The following is a 20,218-nucleotide window of genomic DNA, read 5'->3' on the forward strand; positions in this document are numbered from 1 at the left end:
CATAATGTCTTCAAGGTTCACCCGTGTTGCAGCACGTGTCACAATTTCATTCTTTTCTAAGGCTAAACAATATTCCACTGTTTGGAGAGACCTTATTTTGCTTATTCCTTCGTCTGTCAGTGGACATTTGGGCTCTTTCCACCTTTTGGCTACTGTGAATAATGCTGGAATGAACATGGGTGTAGAAAAGTCTGTTTGAGTTTCCAATTTCAATTCTTTTGGCCTCTTAGTATTTAAGCCATAATTCTTTCATGGTCACTACGTATCAGATGATCTCTGGGCACTTGGGCTATGGCATTCCTGGTGTCTATCTCATCTAACAGGTTAAATCTTCCTGTGTCCACAGTATAAAAGAGCCATTAGCAAATACAAGATCACATTGAAATACGTGTTGCTGAGACTGCGGTAGCTGCATTAGGGGCACCAGATAAATAAAAGGGAGGCCATGTCTCACAGATGTGTTGTTTAAATTTCAGAAACTTCCCATCTCCTACCAAGTGACCAGCCTTAGCCAACATATCTATGTTCAGACAGCACCAGAGAAGCCCTGCTTGAACTAAAATCTGCCTTGTCTTCTAGGATAAAAGCATAGATAGGATCCTATTTAATTCATTTTCCCCATGGTCTTCCCTGTTAAATACATTTGCCATCAGTTCACTTGTCTATTTTCCACTTGGAAATGTACCCATTATTCTTTCCAACACTCTTTCGAGGTAGACTACGAAGCACAATTAGCTCTAGCTACTTCTGAAGGATTCTTTCAAGAAACGGGCAAATGCTGTGATTTACAGTTGATGGAAAATGAGGGGTTCCCCCCGATGAGGCTGCATGGCTTCCAGATAACTACTCGGTTTACCTTCATTGTCACTTTGTTGCCATTTAATTCAGGGTGAGAGGGTGTCCTGAGGCAGCCAAGGTAGAAGCTTCAGAAAACAAAGCAAAGCGTAGAGTAGGACAGCATCTTGCTTTTGCTCTGTGTTTGGAAATGAACTTCACTGGTACAGCACCTTCTGCTCTATCAATTTAGTCCGCATTCAGGTACCAAGGCTGCCAGCTGAGACTTCCTGGTCCTAATGAAAATCACAGTCTCATCCCACAGCATAGAAATAGTAAGAAGTAACTGGTGAGCCACAGGTATCCCCAGCTGTGATGGGTTGAATTCTGTCCCCCCCAAAAAGATAACGTTTAAGTCCTAATTCTGGTACCTGGGAAGGGGACCTCATTTGGAAATAGGGTCTTTGCAGATACAATCAAGTGAAGACGAGGTCATTGAGCCCTCATTCAATACGTCTGGTGTCCTCATAAGAGGAAAATGCCCGGTGAAGAGAGGGACGCAGAGGCAAGAAGCCAAGTGAAGACAGAAGCAGAGACGGGAGTAAAACCAGCTGCAGGCAGAGCAGGGCTAGGATTGCGAGCCACACTGGAAGCTGCGAGAGGCAAGGAGGGATCCTACCTGGACACTCTGGAGCGTGGCCCTGCTGCCACCTGGATTTTGGGCTCCTCCAGAATTGAGAGAGCAACTTTCTCTTTTCTTTTCTTCCAAATGGCGCCGGGGCCCCCAATTCTAAAGTAGGCTGTGGCTGAACACGATGGTCTGGCCCCTCCTGCCTCCCCATGAAGGACCCGCGAGTCCTTGGTTATCCTCCTCGGGAAAGAGACCAGACTGCCCAGTCCTCGGATGGATACATGGACACACACCTGTCCCTTCCCCCTCAGCCCGCTGTGGGGTGGTGAGGGCTGCGAGGCTGGTTGTTTCCTTGCCGCAGCTGGGCTTCTCTTCACGCCTGAGCTGGCAGCAGGCAGGCAAGGAGCCGCCTCCACCTCGCCGGTCCCTCCACAGATTATACCGTCGCCGATGCCAGGACCCCAAACCAGCACCTTACCAACCTGGTGCCCACAAGAGCGCTCTCTGTGAGGGGGCAGCAAAAACTCTCCTTCAGTGACAGGAGCGTGGCAGCTGCCAGCTGATGTTGGGGATGTGATGTATATAGTGATATGAGCCCAGACACTGAGGCCAATCTGTCTGGGTTCAAGTCCTGCCTCTGCCACTTAGAGCTGGGTGACCCTGGGCAGGTCATTTATCCTCTTGAAGCCTCCATCTTCCCACCCATAAAATGGTGTAAATAGTAGTGCCTAAAGCAAAGGGCTATTTTAAGGGTTAAGTTAGTAAATATTTGTAATGTGCTTAAAGCCACAAACAGCACACAATGAGTGCTATGTTAGTGTTCAGTATCATTTTACTATTGTTATTACTAATACGAGCAATCCACCAAGGTCAGACCTCTGCCAAGTTAAAATGAAATCTGGAACAAAGGTTTCCATGGGAGTCTTGTGGCTTCGATTGGATATGCTGTCAATAAATTAAGCAAGGTCAAGCTTGCAAAGGTCTTTGCCCCAAGAAGAGAGACAAGACTCTGCTAACTGCAGACTCAAGTTGCCTGCTTGTGTGTTACTCAAATCAAAAGGAGCCCAAAACAGAAACCCCAAAACACAGGGCTCCTGCATATATAACCTCCCTTTCATTGAATTGTTCATTCAACAAACTTTTTACCAACTACTTAATGTCTGTCAGACCTTAGCCCAGCTCTATGAGAAGTCAGAAAATGAATCAAGTTCAAATCAAAGAATAAAGGTGAAATAGTCGTCCACCATCTGTTGTCTGTCCGTCCATCCATCCATGCATGCATCCCTCCATCCATCCATCTATCTGTGCATCCGTCCATCCATCTAATCTGAAGTATCTACTGGCTTCTATCATATCCGCAAGGACAGAAGTCACCAGTCAATGGAATGATTTTAGGAGTATTAGAAAATGCTCAAGAACTTCCTCTTCCGATCCTCCTTTGTACCCTGACTAGTGTTTGAAATTTCACTATTATATCTTTATTCTTTAGACTTAAAAATACCTCCTGGGAGGGAAAAAATGTTAAGAATCCAAGGGTGGGCTTTGATGGCAGGTAGGAGAAACGAGGATGAGGGTCTCGGGTGGGAAAGGAGAGCTGGAGCCCCCAAGCCTAACCTCCCTGGCTGCCGACTGTCGCGTGTGCAGCAGGCTCTGTGTGCCCGCACCCCACACGCTGAGGGGGCAAGGGCAGTGTCTATCTTGCTCACCAAGCCCCCTGTTGCTCACATAGGTTTGAGCTCAATCAATCAATCAGTCAGTAAATTGATGAACTTGTGTCTTCGTCCTCTGGCCCAGGAAAGGCTCGTTTGTCCATCAGGGGCCACAGGCCAGGGCCATGGGCCTCGGAGTTTTCACACTTCAGCCCAGAACAGGAATGAATTGTTTCAGAGAAAATCGATATTAACGAAGGTTTAACAAAAGTCTGTAAAACATAGGGGCGCCTGGGTGGCTCAGTCAGTTAAGCGTCTGCCTTTGGCTCAGGTCATGATCCCAGGGCGGGGGTCCTACTGCTCTTTCTCTCTTTCTCTGTCTGTCAAATAAATAAAATCTTTTTAAAAATGGAAATTTTTTAAAAGTCTACAAAACATAACATTCTGTCCACTTTGTTCATTGTTAAATGTAGTATTTATAAAAGTATCATAATCTCTTGAAACTATTTGGAGTTTACATTTGTCTGTCTCTGCAGAGTTTCCCAAATATACACAATCAGTGCCAAGATATCGAAGACAGTTGTAAATTAAATGAATTACTTGTAGCCAAATCACCCCCAAAGACAAAAGGATAAAAATCATCCCCCCAAATTCCCAGCATAAAATTACAGATCGTGCGGGTGCATTTTACCGTAGATGATAGTCACTGAACAGGAGAGGTTCTGGACCTGTGAGGGCTCTGAACTAAAGATGGTTTTGTTTACAAAAGTTACTTCTAGAGAAGAGATTTTAAAAAAGAAGCTGTGTGGGTCTGGTTGTGGGTCAGTTCTCGATCAGTAATAATCTAACAGACACTTCGGAACTGCTCCAAGCTCCCAGCGCTTCCACAAGACACCCCTCTGCCATCACCTTCCCATTGCCAGCGACACAGGGGCCAGACTTTGGTCCCTGCTCAGAGGAATTTGCCCGTGGCTGAGCTCCTTCATTGTCACTAAGCACCAACCAAAACCATGCAGACAGAGGACTGCCGTGAAGAGAACACAGGAGCCCAAGTCCCCGCCCTTGGAGCATCATGATGGAGTCAGTGAGAAAAGGACAGACACATGAGTCAAGCTAAATTCTGTATCCCAGAATGCCCAGCACAGCCCCGTTCCCTCAGTTGCTGCCCTACCTTTGAGGACTATGCCCAGTCCTATCAGGCTCTCCAGGCAAACTTCTCATAAATCCCAAGAAAGCCACCTTCTTCTTTTGGCACTGGCTTCACATTTCACCTTGTCCCTTATCTCCAACTCAAAGCAAATCGTCCCTCCTTCCACACATGCCCCATGACCCACCCAGTTCCATACTCTACCAGCGGACATCACCTAACTGCCTATATTTGCAATTGTGGCTGAAAAAATAAAACGCAGTTGCGTGTTGGTCAAAATTCAATGGCTTTTGTCCAGAGCACAGCAGCCTGCAAGTTGAGAAACTCTTGAGTTGCTCAATTTGATAAAAGTCCCAAGCAGCACGGGGACAACTGCCAGGTGACGGGCCCCGGGGATGGTGGGTGGTCAGGGCCACGGGAGGGGCTGGATCATGGGCAGGCATCAGGCTGTTTGCAGGCGAGTCTTGAGTATGGACGCCAAGGAGGAGTGCACAGGCCATGGGCCCGGCGCAGGGAGCACAGGCAGGTGGCCTGGGCTGACCGTGGATGGACCTTGGTGCTTGGCGGGGCAGTCCAGGCTTTATGCTGGCCGCCCTGGAGAGTCACCGGAGGGTGTTTTAGGGAGGAGATGACTATGTTCAGATGTATTGGGCACTTTTCCAAAGTGGAGAAATGACATTTCTGGTTGGTCCTGAATGTCCGCCTTGGCCCGGCTGCCTCCTATCGTGCACGGGGCAGTTAACCATTCAACCGATAACACCTGTGCCCACGCAGGTCCTTCTCAAAGGGCAAGGTAATACTTTTCTCTCAAATGCTCTGGCCTCGAAGCTTCCAGTTGGTGGAAGAGGGAAGACTGGAGGGCGGCGGCGTCCCAGAGGAATCCTGGTTCCACACAGGCTGGTCCGGCCAGGGTCTGGAGCAGCTCCACTGACGAGGGACCTGATGAAGCGGTTGGAACTCAGAGCCTCTGCATGTGAGTTTGGGGCGAGGCAATGAGTCGGGAGGGTTTGGGGTTGACAGTCAATTGTCTGGGGGTTTTGTGAGGCCCTGCCCCCCAGAGCCGTGGGCAGGCAAGTGTTCTCCAGGTGACAGGCAAGAAGGCAGCTGGAGGGGGCCTGGGGACCCCTGGGGGGCTCCCAGCAGCCAGGAGTGAGGGCAGCTGTGTTCCTAATGAGCCAGGAAGGTCAAGACCCCGTTCCTGAGTGTTTGGGCAGAACTCTTTCATCACTGGCTGGCCCCGGTCTGGGGGCAAGGTCTGAATCTGTTGAGTGTTTCAAGGCGGCGTCAGCTTGAGCTCACTGTCCCTGACCCTTTGCACTGCGACTGGCTTGTTTCTCCTGCAAAGAGGGCCAGGCAGAGCATCCAGAATTTCCAGACGTGGGAGACTTATCCTCCCCACAACCCACACCCTTCCCCGCCAACACACACACACACACACACACACACACACACACACACACATTGGCATGGGAGAAGGGGCAGGAAAGTTATAGATCTCTCTTAATAAGGGTAAAACGGGGGAAATTCCATGCAATCTGATCCGTGAGTTAATCCTTCAACTACCTTGAACCCCACATCCCAACAGCTGCCGTGGTCTTCCCAGGATGGGCGGTCTTCCCGAGGCCTGCTGGGAGGGCCACAGGCAAAGTAGAAAGGGATCCGGGATTAGTGCCCTGAGAGGGTCCCCAAACGTGGAGTCACTCAGGACACTGGCTTTTGGCTGCACATTCCCACTGAGACATTTAATTCCTGCAGTTTTCAAGACCAAAAATCTTTTAATCACTCGGTTTAGTTTTGAAGTCTTGGGAAACCAGAGAAGAGCCCCATTGCTGCGTTCTCCGGCGACTCCGTGCCAGGTCTGGGCTCAGTGCGGGTGTCCAGGCTGGCTTGGATGGAGTCAGGAACGGATTTGTCCGCGATGACATAAATCTGCAGCACAGGCCTTGCATTCGCTGGGCATCCTCACAGCGCTTACAGGTTTTTACATATATTATCTCAGCATCTTCTAGACAGTTCTGGGAAGCAGCTGTTATGAGGTAGATAGCCAGGTGAGTCATGTAAGGCTGAGCTGTTTGCTCGAATTACTGAGACTTGAAGTCGGCCTCCGTTCTTATCTGGCACCATCTGCTTTGCAAAAATCTCTTACGGTTACTGTGTGTCACTTACCCACATCTATAATGGGATCGATGCTTCTTAAGCATCTATAGAGAAACCTGTCAAAAAAAAGGAAGGGGGGGAACATGGATTCTTCCTTTGGTACCATGAAAATGTTACTATAAATATTTGTTTTCTAGGTTTTTCTAGATAAAAATCAATACAATTGAATGCCAATTCTTGTCTTTAAAAAAAGGTCGTTCTGTCGTTTCTATCCGGGAATATCTCCCATTACACAGAACAAGAAGTCTAAGAGTCTGTTTTCAAGGCTTCTTCCGATGTCTTGTTTTAAAATACAGGCGGTCCGTCCGTCCTGCCAGTTCAGGAGTGATTCTTGGCGCTTTGAAACGCAAACATTCCTCCCTCCAGATGATCTTCATACTCCTCACACTGTTTGCGGGACGAGCGGCCGCCAGGGCCACAGGCTTCTTCCCGGGGCTGCCAACAGCAATAAGGCATCGGGAATTTTCCACTGGGGGCTGTGTGCCGGGAGGGGGCCCAGGGCTTGCTTTCAGAGGGCTCCCGTGTGGGGGACCCTGGAAGGAACAAGGAGCAGCTGGGGCTCAGGCACCTCACCCCTTCTCGCTAGGGGCTGGGGGCCCTGCCAGACTCCGGGGGCTTGGAGCAGGGTCTCCGAGAAGAAGCAAGCCACCCAGAGGCAGCTAGCTGTTCCCTCCTGGGCTTGGACGTGCACACCCAATGGCACACCTACAGCTTCCCTGGAACAAGAGGAAAGTGAAAACAGATTTAGAACGACAGGTCTGTTTCCATTGGAGGCCACTCTCGGGCACAGGAGGCCGGCAATAGCTTTGTTCTCCAAAGGCTCCTCCTTGCCAGGCATTTACAGAGGCATCTGGGCTACACTTAAATGAGGAAAAAATAAACATATGAAACCATATTTTTTTATTCTGCAGCATACTGCAAAACTGTCTCCTGTTCAACATCTCAATGAGATGTGCTCATGGGTTTAAGGGAGGAAAACTCCCAACGTCCAGTTCCTGGCTCCCTCCGTAACCAGTAGGACAGGCTTCAAGGGCCTGCCACCTGCCAGGTCCCACAAGACCCCACCCTCAGGAGTGCCCCATGCTTGTTGGATGCACTGCATTGTATTTCATTCATCTTGAAATTCGTAATGATTTTTGAACAAGGGGCCCCGCATTTTCATTTTGCACTGGCTTCTGCCCATGATGTAGCCTGTCCTGAGAACGGGCAAATGTGACCTATGGTGGCCCGTACTCTTCAGAGAAAATGCACAACACGGCCCTTTGTATGTGTCTGAAGATTAAGCTAGAAACACCGTGCGCTATTTCATCAGCGAGGCTTTTGCCTTAATGAAGACTTCTGCGATCTGAAATTTCATACCCCACTCAATTAATTTTAAATTTCTTAAAACATTTTAGAAACACATACCTGGAAGTATCGCTGGTCTCCCTCCGAGGGCTGAGCCAGATATCTTTACTGACGTGAGTGATATTCTTTGGGGCCAAGGACAGGAGATTTGTTCTCAGGGGGCCACCCAGGAAAATATAAATGCCCTATGTTGGCCAAGATTGATACACGATGTGGGCTGAGTACCCAGGAGGGGCTGGGTGAAAGAGGACTGGTGTGGTAAGAACAAACTTATCACCAAACCAAACAAACTTGCTAGGGGGGTACTTGATTGTCCAAGTCCTTGAAAGAATGTTCTGGGCTCATTTGCCCCTTCTGGGTCCTCTCTTGAGCCCATTACAATCATTCCACCAAAACTGTCCAGGGTCTGCAGTTTCCTTCATGTTGCTGAATCCCACAATCATTTCTCAGTATTCATTCAGATTGCTTGATTTGTCTGATGACTTGACCTGGTGCATCACTCTCTCCAACATGGATCTCTGTCCTCACTCACTACGCTGGGCTGTGTCCCCTCTCATGGCCACTCCTGTGCCCCATGCTACTGACTCCTCCTCATCACTCAGTCTCTGATGTTAAAGGGTTCCTGAGTCACTGGGCAGGTCCTGTCCTTCCCTGTCTATGGGTGTTATCCAGTCTCATGGCTCTTAATCCCAGGTGTATGCTGTTGTGTCTCAAATGGCCTTCTCCAGTCCAGTCTCCACCCTGAACTCTGCACGTCTATGTCTAACCACGGGTGTCCCCACCTGGGCCGTGATAACCATCTCAAACTCAACATGTTCAAAACAAGATTCTTTTCTGCCCTTTGCCCTCCAAACTTGCCCACCTTCTTCTGTCTTTACCTTCTCAATAAATGGCAGCTGCATTCCTCAAGCTGCCTGAGCAGAACCCCTGGGGCCGTGTTTGACTCCTGTCTCTCACACCCCACAGGTAACCTGTCAGTGAACCTTGTCAGCCTCACCGATCTCTTTTCAGCACTCACCTTTGTCACTGCTAGCATCATCTACCTGGATCATTACAGGAGTCTGCATTGGTCTCTCTGATTCAGCCCAGGTGTGATCTTGGACAAGTTACTTTACCTCTCTAAGCCTCGGTTTCCCTATCTGTAAATGGGGACAACAACATGCACATCACAGATTTCTTAAAGGATTAAATAAGCTAATGCCAACAGAAGCACTTAGCCTATGTTTGGCATTTTGCAAACAGTACATTTAGCTGTGATTGCTTTACTCTTAGCATTAATAAGTAACAGCTTCTGTGCACCTGGGCTCAAAAAGCTAAATTTACAGAGAATGAACATTAAACATCATTTTTAACTCTATTTTATTTAGCATTAATAAATCTCAGTTGTATGTTTTCATTTGACACCACATTTTTAGTCACTGCAATATATTCCCAGTTCAGTTTCACAAGCTTATAAAATTCATGGAAGAGTTACCTTATTCATGGAGGTTTCTGGCCCAGCTAGGACAATGTCCTATTGCTTGTTTTCATTTCTGTTTTGACATTAAGGCCCAAAGGGAGGTACCACTGAGCTTTACTGGATTTCCACAGGAAAGCCTGACAGCCTGGGATCAATGGGTTCATACACTTTTCCAATCTGGAGAGGTTGAGTTATTTGATTGCTGTATGGGTTACTTACTGTAGTTGGCACTTGCTCTTGAGTTTCCACAACTACAGTCTTCCAAATTCTTCCTTCTCTGTGCTCTCTAACCTCTCTTTAGATTCTGTCCTCTACACTTGGGGACATAAAGCTAATTACCGCCTTGTTGTTTTCCATGACAAATGCGAAGTCACCAGACTCTGCTCAATGCCTGTTCTGGGAAGGATCCACTTCTCATATTCAGACATGAGCGCTTCTTTTCTACAACCTCCCATGCTGCCATTCAGCTAGTCTCCTGTATGGATTTCCTAGGGCTGCTGTGACAAAGTACCACAAATTGGGTGGCTTAAAAAAACAGAAACTTATTCTCTTACAATTCTGCAGACAGGAGTCTAAAATCAAGAAGTCAGCAAGGTTGGTTCCTTCTGAGGACTGTGAGGAAAACCCTTTTCCATGTCTCTCTCCCAGCTTCTGAGAGTTGCTGGCAAGTCATAGCATTTCTTGGCTTGAAGATACATCATTGCAACCTCTGCCTCCTCTGTCATATAGTGTCCTCCCTATTTTTCTGTGTCTTCACAAGGCTGTCTTGTGATAAGAACACCAGTCTTATTGGTTTAGGGGCCTACCCTACTCCAGTATGACTTTGCTTAACTAATTATGTCTGCAACAACCTTATTTCCACATAAAGTCACATTCTGAGGCACTAGATATTAGGACTTCAACATTAGCTTCTTGGGGGGAGCATAATTCAGCCTATAACATCCCTTATACAAAACTTTCCCTTGAAATATTTTGACTATGAGTCACCTAATCATCATTTAACACTTTATTTTTTTTAAAGATTGTATTTATTTATTTGACAGAGAGAGAGATCACAAGTAGGCAGAGAGGCAGGCAGAGAGAGAGAGAGAGGAGGAAGCAGGTTCCCTGCTGAGCAGAGACTCCGATGCGGGGCTCGATCCCAGGACCCTGAGATCATGATCTGAGCCAAAGGCAGAGGCTTAACCCACTGAGCCACCCAAGTGCCCCTCATTTAACACTTTAGACAATACCCATGTCTTTTTACCTTTTGCTTTTTTTTGAGGTTTACTTATTTATTTGTGAGAGAGAGAGAGAGAGCAGGCACACAGGTTGGGGGAGAGCAAGGGAGAGACTCTCAAGCAGACTCCCCACTGGGCATGGAGGCCAATCCAGGGCTCAATCTCACCACCTATGAGATCATGACCTGAACCAAAACCAAGAGTTGGACACTAAATGACTGAGCCACCCAGGCGCCCCATACCTTTTAATACATTTCTTGTGTAACAGGTTTTTATTCACCTAGGACTTGAAAAAGGAAAAACAACAACATAGCAAATCTAGACAACCATCTTGCCAGGAAAAACAGCTATGCAAAAACAGCCGTGTATTTTATTAAATGAAAGTCAATAATTTCTATTAGAAACACTTATCTGTATTTGTAATGGATTCTAATTAAATCCAGTGAGTTGAAATTAGAGAGATAATGCCTCCTGAGAAATGGTTTAGAATTTTTTATGGCTGCAGTTACTTAAACTTACAGTTTTCACTAAAATCAATAGACTGTTCAGTCTCATTGAGTTGAAAATGGTCTAACCACAAAGCCATGGTTTTCATCTGTATTAACACAGGCTTCTCCCCAAACCAGTGCTTGTTATGAAAAATAGATTTTTCTTTGGTCATCCAAAGAGAGGGGAAAAATTTAATCTATAAATTGTCATATCTATATGATGTGGGCACGATATTTCACATTGATATCCCTGAATACCACAAGCAAGCGCTAACCACCATGATAGTAATAAGTTAGTCATACAATTATTCTGTCTCTGGCTGTCACAGAAAGACTGCCGTTCTTCTGCAACATCTGTAGATGGCAGAGAAACCCTCATAAATTTAAACTACAGATGCCTACCAGTCTGAAAAATAACCCAAGGAAAGTTACAGAACGTTTGGAATGGTAATGAAGGAAACTTCATTTTTAGAGCCCAAAACTCCACAGTATGGCTCATCCTGAGTGAGTATGAAATGGTTTTTCCAAGATATTACTTGATCCCTTTCTCATGGTTCTTATATATTTGTGTAAGAGGATGCATTATAATTGTACCTCCAGAGTATACCTGAGCTTCTAGAAAAGAGATCTGTTTGCTTTGTACGTTAATAAGAAACACAGTGCCCAACATATACTTAGGAAATACTAGGTGTAGTTATTTCATTTGGATATAGCACAAAAGTCATTTCTTTTCTCATGTTCGTTTTGTTAGTTCATCTCATTAAGGTGAATCCAAATCTACTTTGAGTTTATGCTTAGTTCCTAAGGTGTAGCATTTGTGAAATAGCTAAGCAACAATGAAGAGTCAGTCCAGGGGCTCCTGGGTGGCTCAGCGAGTTAAGCCTCTGCCTTCCGCTCAGGTCATGGTCTCAGGGACCTGGGATCGAGCCCCGCATCAGGCTCAGCGGGGAGCCTGCTTCCCCCTCTCCCTCTTCCTGCCTCTCTGCCTACTTACGATCTCTCTCTCTGTCAGATAAATAAATAAAATTAAATTAAGTTAAAAAAAAAAAAAAAAGAACCAGTCCAGTTGAGGCGACAAGAAGAACAGACAGGTTTTTGAACCAAACATTTTCTTAAATTGCTGAATATCAAAGTTGAAACAACTCTGCATACTTAGGAAATCCAAGGACCATTTTTCCTTAAAGGCAGCTCTTCCTTTTCCTTGATAAGGTCTAGGAAGCCAGGTTGTATGCTGTCTCCACTATGGACCCAACACCACGTCAGGAGCCCTTGGGGCAGACGTGTGTATGCTGGCTCATTCCCAGATGGCTATAAGTCTGTTCCCACTGCAGGCCAGTTCAAAGTTGAAAATTGGCTGAGTGGCCAAACCTTCCAACTCTTCCTCTAGACAGGAGTGTCCAGGGGATACAGGGTAAAGAAATTCCCACACACCTGGCCTGTGCCCTCCTTCCCCATCACCCCCACGCCAGGTCTGACACACCCTTCCACACTGTGGGTGGGGAAGGGCCAGCATGCCATGCCTGTCCCTAGGTGAGCTACTCGTAATGGGATTGAGTTTTCGAGGGGTGAGGTAGGTGACAGCTACAGGTAGCCACAGGTGAGATTTCTGAGGCATGGGGACATCATGTGACTCAAATGTCCTACTGGCCTCACACCTTCACCCCTCCAGGCCGTCTGGATGCCAGGGGAGAGCTGAGCTCACAGTCCAGCGAATGAAGAATGAACTAGATGTGCCCAGGACGTCTTTTGCTGGACAGTAAAAAGGCAGGAGCAGGGGGCTGGGAGAAGAGTGCTTCAGTCCCTTGTCCTAGCCAGGCTGTCCCCACTGGCCACTGGGAGACAGCTGGAGTCCAGGCAGGCTGGGAGGTTGAACTCCACCATGTGCTAAAGCTTTCAACTCCTTTTTTATTTTTTTTTTAATTCTTTCTTTCCTTAAAAAAAAAAATGTAGTTCACAGACAACAGAGGAAGGAGCAACATAAAAGTTATGGAAAAAAACCCTCACCTTTCAGATCTGGTGCTCATAAAACCAGATCCAACTTGAGGGGCCGACAGTGCCCTGGTGTTTTCCACAACTGCCCTTCATGGATTTTCATGTTACTTTATAGCCCTGGGGCTCTCTGAGACTCTGCTGGGGGCAAACCCTACATCCTGCTGGCCTTCCTATCTGTGCTCATTCAGCCTCCCCAAAATCAAATTACTTGGCTTTGCCTTTTTTAGCAACTCTAGCTCATCATTGCTCCATTAAAGTTTTATGGGACCTGTACCCTCTCGGTCTGCTTGCCAGAGTGATCTGATTTCAAGTTTTCCTTGGAAGTTCAAGAGACGATGTCTCTAGTCAAGTAAGTTTAGGAAATGCTACACAGAATTTTCTGGGAGGTTCACAGTGCTTGTGCGCATACTACGAGCAGTGAGAAGACCAGCAGTCACCAGCTCTTCTCAAACCCACCTAACATCTACACTCCTCACGCAAGACATCCTGCAAATCCTAAATCCTAAACCCTGCTCCCTTACACAACTAAGCCACGTACTACCCACCCAGGAGTGTGCTTTGGGGACTTTGTGAACCCCAGTGCAAGACTTAACATTTATTCCTGGAACGCCTTATCTTGTTACGCTCAGCCCCACCCACCCAGCCTGTCAAGGTCTTTTTGGAACTTGAGTCTTAGAACCATATTTGTCTTGGACTCACGTCTCTCTAGCAAATGCTTCCACAAGCACACACACATCTGCAGGAAAAGAGTGGCTCATAGGTGAAGCTAGTCGCAGCTCTTCAACACGGCTGGCTTGTTGAGTTCTGCACGCACTGCCCCTCTTGGGAGGCATGCTTGGGCAAGATCCTTCCGGAGTATCAGGGATGCGTTTTATGTGGTTTCCAAGGAGATGCATTCATCTGAAGTTGTTTTTCCACCGAAAGGCCCCAAAGCGAAAAGTGGTTGCGGGGAAGTTGAATTATGACCTAATGCCAGTAGCAGCTGCTGGTAACTACCGGGAAGGGGTGAGGGAGCTGGTGGCTGGGAGTTGGGGGCTCATTAACACCCACTTCTTAAATTAGCAAATCCTTCCAGTACAAGTTTAAAAATAGAAACCTAATGGTTTCTAAAATTAGCACTCATGGTTCTCCATAAATATTTAGACCTCCAATAAACTTCTGGTCCACTTCCCTAGACTAATGGGGTCAGGCAGGCTTAGCTTCTGTGCCACATTCTTGAGGATCAGTGTACTTAATGATTGACCTTGACGAGCTAGAGCTTTGAGAAGCCTCAGAATGTCCTGGACCGGGGACAGCCTGCGAGGCCATCAGCCTGGGGACAGCCTCCAGGCAGGACTGGAAGCATCCCAAAGGCCATCTGGAAAAGTCCGAAGCCTCTGGACTTCCTGGAGGAACCAAGTGTCCGGGTTGGCCTGGGACTATCCCGATTTCACACCAAAAGCCTCCCAGTCTCCCAGAACGGTCGTTGACTCTGGCTACCTGGACCACTGCAAAAGGACCGAGACCAATGTTCTGGGACGTCTTTGGGGAGAAAAGTCAACTCTCTAGAAGGCACCGATGATACCCGTCCCCTCCTCTCCCCACCCCCGGGAGGTCTTCACAGCAGTGTCACTCCTATTTACTTGAGCAAGTGTTTGAAGGAGGAATTAAACTACAGAGAAGACCAGCCAGGTCAGGCATAGTACTTCCTCCCCTCCTCCCAGTTTTCCCGTGTATAAAACAGGATGAACGGCTGCTGCATCCCTGGGTCACGATGGGGAATAAACTGGGCAGCACTGTGTCTGCGCAGCGCCGGGCATCGCTTACATCTGGAAGTTGGCGCTTTGGGTGTCAGCTCGGCCAGGCTGCTCGGCACATCGGGGGGGGGGGGAGGGGGGTGTCGCTGAAGCAGCCCTGGCCCCCACAGCAGAGCGACCCCTGGGTGGGACCCTCTCCTCCCTCACGGTGACTGCAGTACAGCCAGCCCTGCTCTGGGCAGCAGGGACTTGCCAGGGTCCCCCCCCCCCCCACACACACACCCCGAGCCCAGCATCTCCACAAACTGGGCCCTTGCTGAGTGGAGGGAAAAATCCTTCGTGGGGAGACAAGGTGCAGGTGGCCAGTCAGTGTGAAGTGTGTGTGAAAAACACGGTGTCCTGAACAAATCATCCTTGCACAGGCGTGGGTTTTTTTGTTTTTTGTTTTTTTTAAAGATTTTTTGTTTATTTATTTATTTGACAGACAGAGATCACAAGTAGGCAGAGAGGCAGGCAGAGAGAGAGGGAAGCAGGCTCCCTGCTGAGCAGAGAGCCCGAGGCGGGGCTCGATCCCAGGACCCTGGGATCATGACCTGAGCCGAAGGCAGAAGCTTAACCCACTGAGCCACCCAGGTGCCCCCATGTGTTTTAACCTTAATATTGTCCCCACTGCCAGAGGACTGCGTGTCCTGTTCAGCACCACAGTGTTTCACTGTCCCCTGGTCTGGCTTGTTAACTTGCATAGAACCAAGAATCACCTGCTATGAGGCTAAGACATCTCAGCCCAGTACGTAGTTTTAAATCCAGCAAGAGGATGGTACAGGCCCCCAGTGGAAATGTGACGTGTTCATCACTACCCAAATCCTGCACCGTAATGGAGCAGGGATTTTGTCCACCAAGGACCCAGGGTTCAAGACCATTGCGGGGAGTGTCTGTGTGGCCCAGGTGGGAGAGACCCTACCGACCCACAGCTCGCTCCCTGCAGCCTTCCCTCGATTAACTGACATGAAGGAAGAAGTGGGTTTTGCCTACTGGGTTCTTCCTTGGCTCCGGATGCTTCGGTGACTTGTCATCTGCCGAGAAGCATCCCTTGTCTGTCCTCAGGACCAGGAGACACTTTGGGGCCACGGAGTCAAGCTCCCTCATATTAGAGAAAGAAGCTGAGGCCAGAAAGACCCCCTGAGAGTCACCCAGCGGGTGGGGGTGGCAACACGGATGGTCACCCTGCCCCAGGCCAGAGAGGAGCCCGTGGGGTCCACCGGGGTATTTCTGCTCACCCGCCCACCTTCCTTCCTTCCTCCCTTACTCTTTCCTCACTTCCTTTTCCCTGCTTCTCTCCTTCCTCCCTTCTAATATTTCCTGAGTGTCCCCTAGCTGTCTGTCACTACATAGGTCCTGGGTCCTTGCCCCGCCGACATGTGCTGGGTTTTGCCATGGTTAGAATTTTTTAAACCTTGGAAATGGCTCTGCATTCCTGTCTGTCTGGAAGGCCTATAGCAGTACCTGGTTCACAGCAAGCCCACCCCTGTGCAGAGAGGTGTGAGAGGAGGTGGCCTGCTGGAAGGGGTGGTTGCTGATTTGTGGTCCTGCCCCAGCACCTCAGGCACAGTGACCTTGGTCATTCCCGGCCCCTGGCATCCGTGGGCAATCTCTAAATTCACATCCAGCTCCAGAATTCTGGAAGAAAGCGTCAGACCTGCCTGTGGGTACAAACCCTCTCACGTCCCGAGAGCACAGGGAAGTCACCCACTTTTGGAAGACATTTCATCCTGACCGGCAATCCGAGGCTAATTTCTAAGCCATAGGCAGCACACACCTTAACTCTTGTCAGTCCCTGTGTTGGTTTAACAACTAAAGTGACCACTAACCAGAGGGTACGGAAGGAGATTCGAACGCAGCATTAGTGTTTTAGGGTGGACATAAGGTAGAACTTTCCACAAGGCTTGCTAAGTGCTGACAGATCAGGAGGGGGCTCTGGACTGCCCTTCCTTGGGGTCCTTGGGAAGCACAGGCCAGCCCGATGTCTGCCTTCATCGCTTCCCCTTCGAGCCTTCCGGGGGAAACTGTCTTTGGCGGGCAGCGGACCCCATCACCCAGTGAAGTCGCAGAAACTATTTTTAAAACTGTTAATTGTTCTACCAACTGCCTATGGAAAACTCAGTTTCGGCGGCAGAAATAAAGGCATCAAGATAATCTTTAACCCGTTTCCTCTCTCTCCCCGCCCCGCCTCCCGGCTTCATCAGGACTCCGGCGGGCGCCTGAGCGAGCCCGGCCGCCGGCCAGCGGGGCCATGGCCAGCACGGGCGTGCAGCTGCTGGGCTTCGTGCTCAGCTTCCTGGGCCTGGTGGGCACGCTGATCACCACCATCCTGCCGCACTGGCGCCGCACGGCGCACGTGGGCACCAACATCCTGACGGCCGTGTCCTACCTGAAGGGGCTGTGGATGGAGTGCGTGTGGCACAGCACGGGCATCTACCAGTGCCAGATCTACCGCTCGCTGCTGGCGCTGCCCCGAGACCTGCAGGCGGCCCGCGCGCTCATGGTCATCTCCTGCCTGCTGTCGGGCGTGGCCTGCGCCTGCGCCGTGGTGGGCATGAAGTGCACCCGCTGCGCCAAGGGCACGCCGGCCAAGACCACGTTCGCCGTGCTGGGCGGCGCGCTCTTCATCCTGGCCGGCCTGCTGTGCATGGTGGCCGTGTCCTGGACCACCCACGACGTGGTGCAGAACTTCTACAACCCGCTGCTGCCCAGCGGCATGAAGTTCGAGATCGGGCAGGCCCTGTACCTCGGCTTCATCTCCTCGTCCCTGTCGCTCATCGGTGGCACACTGCTCTGCCTCTCCTGCCAGGACGAGGCGCCCTCCAGGCCCTACCAGGCCCAGCCCAGGGGCGCCACGGCCACCACCGCACCCGCCTACCGACCCCCCGCGGCCTTCAAGGACAACCGGGCCCCCTCGGCCACCTCGGCCTCGCTCAGCGGGTACAGACTGAACGACTACGTGTGAGTGCCCAGGGCCGGTCCCTCCCCGAGCGCACAGACGGGGCAGGACCCGGACTCGCACCTCTGCCGGTCCCGGCACCCAGCTGACTTCTGGACTACTCTTTTGTGTCCAGAGGCATAATATGAACACCAGGGAGTGGGCTTAGAACACAGAGAAGGAGGGAAAAGAGGGGGAGAGAAGCTCTATATACCAAAGACTTCATCCTTTCTGGTTTTTTATTTATTATATGTATTTATGTGGGTGATTTAATAACAGCTGAATGAAAGGCAACTTGGAAGTTTGGTCTGTGGGGTTTGTTTGCAATACAGAAATAAACCTTTGGATGTGGTTGTTAATGAAATGGACAGTATCTGCTTCCGTTTCCAGTCTGTTCTGTCTGCTGGGGTCTTATGACCACAGCACGCTGTCAGGGCCCCATGTTGCAAAGCAATGGGGACACCCCGGGAGTGGCCCCAACCCACACATGATGGGAAAATCAGAGAAGGGCCGGGCTGATGTTTGTCTAAAAGCTGCTTGAGCAGCACCCACTGAAAACAGTCACTCCAGCTGAAGCCCAGAGGCAGGGCAGGAAGTGCAGGACTTCCTAGGAGGAAAGATGGTTGCCAGAAACCCCACAGTAAAGTTAATGTTTTCGACCAGTAGCCCCCACTAGTAAGGAAGCGAAAGTCAGCATTAAAAACATAACAAAAGGAGCCTGGTTGCTTGGCTCTCTGGGCATTGGCAAGAAGCCCAGTTAGGAGCACTGCTTGTGCCCAAGGGCCCCATGAGACACCACTGGCTTTTTTTCTGGGGACAGACGCAGGATGGCAGCTGCCATCAGAGGGGTAATGAGTATGCTGGCCTCTCATTTAGCAGGAGAGAACTGCTGAGAGGACCAGATGAGCTCTGGCTGCTTTAAGAACATTGATGATGCTTTCTGGCTGTGATCTAAATCTCAGGATCAGAGAGCTGTACATGGTCACACACACACCCTGCTCTCCCATTAGCCTAGGGACCATGGTCCTCCGCTACGTCCATCCATTTCATAGCCTTCCCATCATGTGCCCTGTGGTGCCCTGCTCTTGCCTCTGTCCAGAACCTCGAGTTCTGAACGTGTAAAGAACATACCCCGTCCTGTGGAAGGGCCGGACCTGACACCTAGACACGGGGCAGCAATTATAGAAATCCCTCCATTCTCAAGGGGTGTTGGAGAAGGACCACCAAGGCTCTAGCAGCAACTGCCTGCAAAGTAGAGAGCCACACCGGGTCGGGACAAACATGGAGCCAGTTGGCCAGGCTCACTGGTGCGGCAACCAGGACCAGTGGGGGGTGGAAGGGGAGCCGCCTGGACAAGAGTCAAGGGACCAGGCCAGCTGCAGCCTGGATCCCCTGAACCCAACAAGGCCAGAGGTGGGTTTATACTCTGCTGACTTCCTGCTTCCTCCTGACAGGATCCTCCAGGCGCTCAGACCAGGACAATGAGATGGTAACAAGAAACCCAGCCACCATGTGCTTCTCCTGCAGGCGGAGGCTCTCGGGAGTAATGTGTGTCCACTGAGAGACCCTCTGGTTTGTTGAGGCCTGACCAGTTAAGACTGTACCTTAAACTACCCATTGCTGAGTTCTGGCAATAGGAGAACCTTCCTGACATGGAAAAGTGGGGGTTAAAGGAGCAGACCTATACCACTTTTTGTTGACCTTATGACCCCAGACAATGTCTGTTTGGAAGGTGAGGGTGCAGTACGTTTTAGCCTTTATCTGACCACGGAGAAGCTAGGAGGGCTGGGATCTGCCATCCCATCAGGCCAGGGAGTTAGACCAGAAAGGTCATCATTCATGTAGGATGAAACAAGCAATTTTAACCTACTCTTTAAATTATAAAAATAAATCAATCTGAACCAATAAAGAAGGGAACTAAAATCTTCTAATAACAGAATGACATTCTGTCAGTCCTGCTTTGATGGCCGTGGTCTAGAAGGTGTCTGGTGAAGTTATGCTAGGTAATAGACCTATTACAAATGAAAGAAAAACGTAAAATGGCTTTTTTTTTTCCCAAATTCTTTCTTGAATTCGGTCACTGCTGAGATAAAATGTGTCCCTATCTCCTACTCAGGGCAAAGACCAATAACAATAGTGCTTACAGTTTATTGTTCACTTACTGTGTGCCAGGCATACTTCCTGTTTACTAATTTGGTCCAATGAGAACCATGAGAACCCAATGAGATAAACACTATTCCCCCCACCCCTTTTAACAAGGAGGGAGATTAAAGCACAAAGAGATTAGTTACTTGCCCAGGGTCACAAGCCAGTGAGTAAAAGACCCAGGATTCAAAGCCAGACAGATAAGCGGGGAACAAATATGTTCACTCAAACAGTGCCATGACCCACAGTCTAATTACTTTTACATCCAGACTATTTCCAAATAATTAAGACGTTAGTCCATGACCAGGTATGGTTCTGTCCACATCATCTCTCCATAGAGCTTCTGTTAACTTGGCTCTGGCTGGACTGGTGAAACATGATGATGTCAGACCCAGAGGTCCAAATCTGGGTCCCCATAGAAAGCAGGAAGCAATACACAAGAAGGGACACGTGAACGGCTCTGTCCTAGGGCTGGCCAGCCCAAACAGGAAGCAGG

General features: G+C 49.2%; 1 protein-coding gene across 1 annotated transcript; it reads left to right on the forward strand.

Annotated features, from left to right (window-relative positions):
• Positions 1-4,997: 4,997 nt before the first annotated feature.
• Positions 4,998-17,945, forward strand: CLDN14 (claudin 14). Its single transcript, XM_080816372.1, has 2 exons — positions 4,998-5,174; positions 16,844-17,945. Exon 2 carries the CDS (start codon positions 16,891-16,893, stop codon positions 17,602-17,604), a length of 714 nt encoding a protein of 237 aa, XP_080672498.1. The 5' UTR covers positions 4,998-5,174; positions 16,844-16,890; the 3' UTR covers positions 17,605-17,945.
• The last annotated feature ends 2,273 nt before the right edge of the window (positions 17,946-20,218 follow it).

The sequence above is a fragment of the Martes martes genome (assembly GCF_963455335.1).
Source record: "Martes martes genome assembly, chromosome: 1".
Lineage (NCBI taxonomy): Eukaryota > Metazoa > Chordata > Mammalia > Carnivora > Mustelidae > Martes > Martes martes.